Here is an 8,044-nt window from a genome sequence, read left to right on the forward strand (position 1 = left end):
TCTTAGCCTTTAGTTTAGTGGAAAGATTTTCTAAGAAGACAACTCCGAAGAAACCGAGTTTAGTTATAATAAAAAACAAAAAAATTGAATTTTTTAAAATATTTACAAGCTATGTATTTGATGATGGCAGATGAGCAACAGCATGCCTTGCTAACAGCTTTGATTTTTGTGTTTAAAACATCGCAATATAATTAATAAAAATTATGTCTTGTTATCCCATATCACAACAAAGTGATAATATTGCACGCAAATAACCTACATAATAACCGCTACATATTGCTGTAACTAAACATAGGAAATGACAAAAAGTGTGCTGAAATAGTTGGGTCAGATACTCAGATGCATAAAATTGATGATTGTAAAAAGCAAAACCAAACACTGTTTTATAGAACATGAAAATAGGACGCGAAAATGATCAAATATTTTTAGGCTATAAATCGATAGACCGAGTTTACACTTAGTTTACAATTACCATCAAAAAATAATGTAACAAAAGAAAAAATTAATTTTCATAAATACCAAGTAAAGTTATTATGAAACTACTAAAGTAAATAGATAAAAAAGCATTTACAATACACCATATTTACTACTGCTACTTAGACAAAAGTGAACTTGCTGACAGATCTTGTATAAAAATAGTTGTATAGTAAACATACGAAGAGGAGCTGTCATTTTGTTAGTTTGCTTTCTTATTCAAATGGGGGACAAGAGAAAATGGTAATTTATTATAAGGAATCTACCAAAAAATTATTCATATGTCATCCAAGTACAGTCATACTTCGACTTACGAGCTTAATACGTTCCGAGACTGAGCTCGTATGTCAATTTACTCGCATGTTGGTGCAATTTATTTATATATAGAACAATTAAATATATATTAACTGGTTTCTATACTCTAAAAATGCAAATAAAACACTCAAAACAAGATATTGTAACAGAAAAAACATGTTGGTTATTGTCCTAACTTACCACATGCTTTCAAAAAGCAACAAATATAAAAACAATGCAAGGAAATGTGATTAATTAAAATGTAAAATTAAATACATACAGTAGCAGCTAACGCTAGCATTTGCCAGGGAGGGAGATATAAGTGTTATTCTTCATTACAACAGTTGAATTTAATAAATGTGGATTTTATCAGTCTTAAAAAACAAACTTAAAAGCAAACCTAAAAGCAAACTTTCATTTTTCGTAATTATAATTTCTTCGGCGTTCATAGTTGGAAGTTTCTCGCTGGTTAGCTAATTTTTCCTTTGTTTCGCTTTCATGACTAGCAGGCCGTTTTAAGATAAACCTATCTAAGGACATTTTGCCTTTGTCGCCCTTTCAACGTGTTGCGATTAGGACGAACACTGGTGTCATCACAAAGGGTTAATGCACGACCACTAGCCAACTTGTCCAAAAGTCTATTTTTATAATTTTTATAAATAGCACTGGCCTTTTCACATAGGCTTTTTTGCCTTTTAACCACCGGCCTTTTCGCCTTTATTGAAACGTCGTTTTAGTTACGCTGTCACTGGCCAATTGTTTATCTTTTATCCAATGCCTGAGCAGTCTCTCCATCAGCGGTCGTGAAGATCGCTGCGTCGTTTAAAAACTATGGTTAGTCCTTTTGCAAACTAAATGCCCTGAATATAACCCTTCGGTTTGATAATTGTAGATGTATTTCTGTCATACTGCTGAGCTAGATCAATCATGCATACACCTTTCGCATATTTTACAATAATTTTCCGTTTAATATCAATTGTTATCATTTGCTTTTTCTTTCCATTATCTTTCATTTTACTGGCAAACTTTCAGTCTACGCACCATACTTTTAATTCACATAATTCTGCACTGAATATTGCGCACAGAAAACACGGTACAAAAGTATAACCTGAGTAGTTGAAAAATACAGAGTGACGCTGTTTTCATAAAACACCTCCGGCGTACTTTGCAACTGACTCACGTGCTCGTATCTCAAACATTGCTCGTATGTTAGTGCTAAAACTTGCTTAAAAGCTGGCTCGTATCTCAAGTTTCTCGTACGTTGGAGCACTCGTAGGTTGAATTATTATTGTACTAAAATTGGAAATTCATTGATAGATGCTCAATTTTCAAGCGAATCGATATAGAGAGAATGAATAGGATCAGCGTGAAAACTCTATGAATCACAGAGTTTCAACCAACTTCTAAAATTTATTTTCGTTAAAAATTGCATTTTTTAATTATGAATGTATAAAAAATTGTGACACATTGAAACAACATCCCCTTTAGGGGGATAAAATAGGTTTCATGGTCTATTGAGCACAGTAGTATGTTTTAGAGGTTATATGTGTCAGCATGCAATGCAAGTATATTTTTGTTTTACGCTAAACATTATTTGAAGGTAAAAATTCTGTGATTTGATTCTTTTTGGATATATCAAGATCATTCATCGCAGTTAATTGAAAAAAGGCTGTAAAGATGAAAAAGCATATAAAAACCTCAGCCTGTTCATAGGAACCAATTTAAAACAGCTACCTATACTTGTATCAAAACGAAAAGCTGACGTGAGGCCTACATACTTTTTCTAAATATTATAATGCAACTGAAAAATGTTTTGAAACGCGAATAATGGATAACGATCACAATGGAAAAAATAACTATGGTAGTAATAATAACGTGAATATGAAGGTCTTGAATAAAAAATATGTTGATGTATACAAAAATTATAGCGAAAACTTTTTTAATTAATGATGTAACTAACATTAATTGTTTTATACAGTTGTAAAATGAGTATGTTTATGGTTTGATATGGTCTAGGCTTCATCTTTCAGGTGTCAATTTTTCTAATAGTTTAATGTATCCATATCTTACAATGTTCATTGTTCTATTTGTTTATGGTTCTTAATCAAATTGTTTGTGACAGCAATTAAATTTTCTTGCTTAATGTAATTATTGGTCTATATCATGTGGCTCAAAATCATAAACTGACAACTGATATATCTTGAATTTATCATTGTGAGAGGCCCACTTTGCAATAATTCCTTTAGGATTATCCGTTCAGTCATGGGATAATCAAGGGACTGAGGAAATCCCTTCAGCTAATTGTTTATCCTTTTTGTCCAATCTTTGGCTTGGGATTTATCTTGCAAAGTTTTATAACTGCTTGCAAAACATATAATTGAATAGTCTCTACAGTTAAGTGTCAAGCTGGATGTGTGTGTTCTCCATAGGTGATACTAGTTTTAGCAGACCTCAGCTTCCTGAGGTCTGCTAAAACTAGGAGACCTCAGAATAAGCATACAATACGTACAAGCAGCGACACACCAAAATATATCAAAAGATCCAATAATTAGAAAACGTTAAAAGCAAATTAGAAACTTCAAAATGGAGGAATCGATCATAGAAACTGCGTCAGCACCAGATGGAGAACATGCAAAAAGGATGTCGAAGCGATTAAACCTACCAACCACCATCATAAAAAACCACCAGAGAAACATTAGAGATGAATGAAATGAGTACAAATATACAGATCTGTCATTCAGGGAACTTTCAAACCTGACCTAGATACCAGGAGTAAGTCATGGGCTCCACACTACATGTCAACATCACGTGCACCAGCTGAAGACTTTCTCTAACAAGATATCTTCACATGTCTGGTATAAAGCATTGAACCTTAATACTCAACCTACTTCTACAGGCTAGCCATCCCCCATGCCCGACATCAATAAAAGTGAAAAGCTCCAATGACTCTATCTATCAATTTCTCTCTCTTCCCGAGGACTTTATTGGATGCTCTCTTCTCTGCCTGCTGAGGGTCCTCTCTCCCTCGCCTATGGAGCCTCATTCTCAACAGCTTAACACAATAGTACAATAGCTTAACACCTTCATTAATACCTGAGCCAGTAACAATCAAAATAGTTGCCACAAACTAAGCAAAAGTGCACAAACTAAACATAGTTAAAATAGAATAAAATGACAAAGCAAGTTCAACATTGATGTTGTGTGTGGATTCGGATTAGTTATGCATAACATAATTTCTCCACATCCACCCATAACACTAAGCCAACTGCTTATTGTCAACTTTAGTACTATTATTTTTACGGATACGTGTGAAAGCCAAACCATAGTTTTGCATGAATAAGGACAACTACAATAATGATCCAACAAAATAATTAGCAAGTGTTATGCTCACCATATCGAAATTCGGTTTTTAGGATAACTAAGCTGTTCGATGGCACCTAAAAACCATGGCAAATTTGCGTGCGCGTTGCGAGCAAGCACTGCTATTGTGACTGTCGGGTCGAGCCTGCTGTCGGGTAAACTATTTTGGCAAAAACTTGGTAAGATTAAAACAACAAGTAACAATAGTCGTGTGGACAGATGCTGCATTATGTTTAATTTGCAGAGCCGATCAGAGTGAGGCAGTGTGCCAGCTCAGATTCATCCTTGACCGACAGTAATAGATCTATCTTCTTCTTTTTTTTCAAACGAATTTTATAGGCCGAATAGCTCGATAGCTTTTTCCAATTGGTCTGACATTTTACCCTCAGCTCCTATAATATATAGTTTTCAAATCAGATACCGCGCCTCACAATGTTGAAGGTTCCGTGGCGTTTGAATTAAACCATATCCGGTTGAAAATCACGTTACAAAAGAATTCATTCGCGTGGGACAATTCAGACGTTTTCGTAATATATTCCGTTTTGAAACAGTTCCTGATAAGTTGTTTTGTAGTAAAAGCATCATTGAAACCTAACGATTAATGTTACACAAATAGAACTATTAGCTACCTCTCAGACTATAGTACACTCTAAATCACTAGGTTCAAATGAAGTGCCTCAGGGGAAAAAAGTGTGCTACAGCGTTATTACTTTTTATAGTTTGTAGCTGTCTAGTGATTATGCAGTTTCTGGTAATAATTTTATGTCACGTATGTTTGTAGGTAAAAAGCTGTCGTTAAGCATATTGGAAGTTGCACATTTTGAAGGGACCTTCACACGAAGTTCAAACAGTCAGTGTTTGCATCGACAACAACAAAAATTTTATCTATTAATTTAGTCTTGAATAACAAATTGTCAATGAACAAACTTTTCTAAAAAGTACTATTGGCCCTAAGTCTTAGTTTAACATTTATGGCCAAATGTTTTAAAATGTTCTATATTGACGCCATGCTTCGTTAATCTTGCATATCTGTAAAATCTAACAGCTATACGCTGTTAACTTATTAACCTTGAGCGCCAATTGTTGATCCAATACTTCAAAAGATTATACAATGTAAAATATTTGTTCCAAAAATCGCTCAAAACAACCCGAAGTACAATTTTACCATATTTTTGCATTTACTGGTCTAGAATGGGTTTTTTATATATATTAGGTATTACCTCGTATTACCTCGTAGGATTCTTCACGCTGAACCACCTAGGGATGTAAGGGGCGTGCCTCAATTAGACCCAAATGGATTTTTTCTTTGTAGAACAATGTTCCAGTAATTGGTTTCATAATTAGAATCTCTGAATTAATGGTACATAGAGGTCTGCAATTTAAGGTCTCGTATTGTCTTTGGTAAAAAGCTATTGTGGAAGAGTGACCTGTTTGTTTGTAGAGTGATTGGAACTCCGTGTCTTTGAGATCTAGTTAGTATAAAGTTTGTTGGTATGGTAATGAGCTTGTCATAAGATTCTGTGAGTGCAGGATGTATATCTTCTTTGCTTAGTACTCTCATAAGTAGCCTCATTCTTTGTTGTTGTCTTCTTTGTTGTAGTGGGATCACTCCTAGCTTGTCCATAGCCTCGCTTATGCCTCTTGTACCTTTCAGGTTTGCAATAAACCTGATAGCTTGGTTCTGTACAAGCTCTAAGTCTTTGATCTCACCTTTATTGCTAGGGTCCCAAGCTGCAGCTGCATATTCTAGATGGGGTAGACATAATGACCTATAAGCTATGAGTTTGGCCTTTTGCGGAGCCCGGGTATCCATTAACGGTAGACGTTATATGCCAGTAAGCAAAATGTAGGGTTCAAGAGATGCTCTTCTAGAAACATCGATGTCAGAATTGTGGTTAAATACTCATATTTTAACTTTACAATAATTATGTAGGGATACAACACAGAGCTCAATTTAGTAGTTCAATATTCTTAACAAGTAAAATTGTTAAAAATATGTCACACTGAAACTACTGAGCAAATACAAAATATTCTTAGGTTTAAAATTTTTTTACTTAGGCTTTGCTTCATCTCTGCTTTGTCCACTCAGACAGCTCTCATAATTCTTTAGCTGGACCGAATGTATTACTTATCTCAATTTGCCGCCAATCATTAAGCCCATGGAAGATCACATTACGGAAGCTATCCAACTCGGCATATAATCTTTCAGGTTAATGACACCCAATAATAAATATGATCTACAATGTATGGCATATATTATATGATCTACAATAATGAAGCATTTCTTACTAGAATTTATTTTGCCATTCTATTTGTGAAAACCTCAAGGTTATACCTGTAAACTTTAACTATGGATGTTGGTATTGATTCTATTTTGCCAGGTTTTTTGTTGCTGTTTTAGTGGAACAGCATGTTACGACGTTGTTAACGTTAACATACTCAAACATACTCATAACATGCTGATATGTAACATAACTTGTAACATACTGATATGCTACACTTGATGTTGTGTAACATATCAGCATGTGTTTGTAAGGTGCCGTGCTATGTGTGTTAGTAGTTGTTTCTTTACATGTTTGTCTTAAATATCTTTTGGCTATCTGTTTTCAGTATTGCTTCGTTTACACCCGCTTGTCCACTAAATAAAGCATTAATGAAATCACTGCAGTTATAGCACGTCTCTTGGTTTTGTGAGGTCACTTGGACTATTCTTGTTTTTGTTTTTTGATGTATTTGGCCAACAAAATATTCTGTGATAAATAGGGCTTAAATTTATGGAATGAGGTGTTTTGATTTAATGCTAAAATGAAAGGCCTTTGCGAATTGAAAGCTAATTTAAAAAGTTACTTGTCATTTGTATATAGCTGATTGCTTTAAGCTTTTTTATTTGTTTTTCTGGCCAAGTTCATTGTTTACCACAGCTTTTCATCGTTTACAACTTTTGTACGTTTCTCGTCATTAGACCCAAGGCTTTAGAAAGCATATACTATGTGAAAACAGCTATTGCTTTATGTTGTATCTAGTGGATGACATGTCTGATGCATTATTTGGTTAGATTATTTTTGCAGTAGTCGAATATTTAGTCCGACTAATTTTGCTAATAAGTGATGCTGGTAACTCAGATCAAATGCAAATGAACATAACTCAAAGTAATGCGCTTGAATGGCAAGAGAACACAACTCAAGCATCATCATAATACAACTATAGATCTTACCTCACTGAAAGGTTTCGATGTCTAGAAAATTGTTGCAGTTTAATACCTAAAATGCAATTATTAAGTAGTTAGTAAACTACATTTCTTAAACAATTCAGGTTGTGGAATTATCACTCTATGTAAAGTTGTTTTGTGCCATCTTCTGCTTAAAGCTCTAACTGTATACAGAACATAATTGATTGTCCACAGGTATTCTAACAGTTTAATGGAAACTTCATGCAAACATTGTGCGCCATGATTTCCTTGCCTTTGACTGCTATCAAGTTATTCAATCATAATCGTATGACTAATCTATGAAAGATCTTTCTCAAAACTGTTTTTGTTTTGCGGACGCATTTACTGATCTATGTGGATGTGTAGGAATAAATTACATGTACTTTTGTCATATAATTATAATTCATATATTCGTATAGAAAATAGTGGTTACTGGTATAAAGATTGCTTGTAAAAGTATTTCTTCGGAAAGCCTCGGTTTAGTCTTTTGGAACCAAACTTTTCTTCAGAAAGGTTTGGTGTAGACATTGGAATTTAGTTTTGACAACAAGGAATTATTAATAGTCATCATAGCAAATTGTTTATACGGTCGTATAAGAAAATAGTTATAATACAAAAATAGAAATAGTTATAAAAAATAAAAATAATTGATGAAAAGATTGCTTGTGAAATTATTTCTTTGGAAAGACTTGGTTTAGACTGCGCTTT

At 34.0% G+C, this 8,044-nt stretch overlaps 1 protein-coding gene across 2 annotated transcripts in view; it reads right to left on the reverse strand.

Moving 5' to 3' along the window:
• The window catches only part of LOC137398530 (glycosyltransferase 25 family member-like), a 36,428-nt gene extending 31,987 nt beyond the window's left edge, over window positions 1-4,441 (reverse strand). For both annotated transcript variants that reach the window (XM_068084649.1, XM_068084648.1), the window contains exon 1: window positions 4,160-4,441. In XM_068084649.1, coding sequence (XP_067940750.1) covers window positions 4,160-4,356 — 197 coding nt within the window. In that variant the 5' untranslated portion in view covers window positions 4,357-4,441. The remainder of the gene's footprint in view (window positions 1-4,159) is intronic.
• Window positions 4,442-8,044: the final 3,603 nt, after the last annotated feature.

Source organism: Watersipora subatra, chromosome 6 (assembly GCF_963576615.1).
Source record: "Watersipora subatra chromosome 6, tzWatSuba1.1, whole genome shotgun sequence".
NCBI lineage: Eukaryota > Metazoa > Bryozoa > Gymnolaemata > Cheilostomatida > Watersiporidae > Watersipora > Watersipora subatra.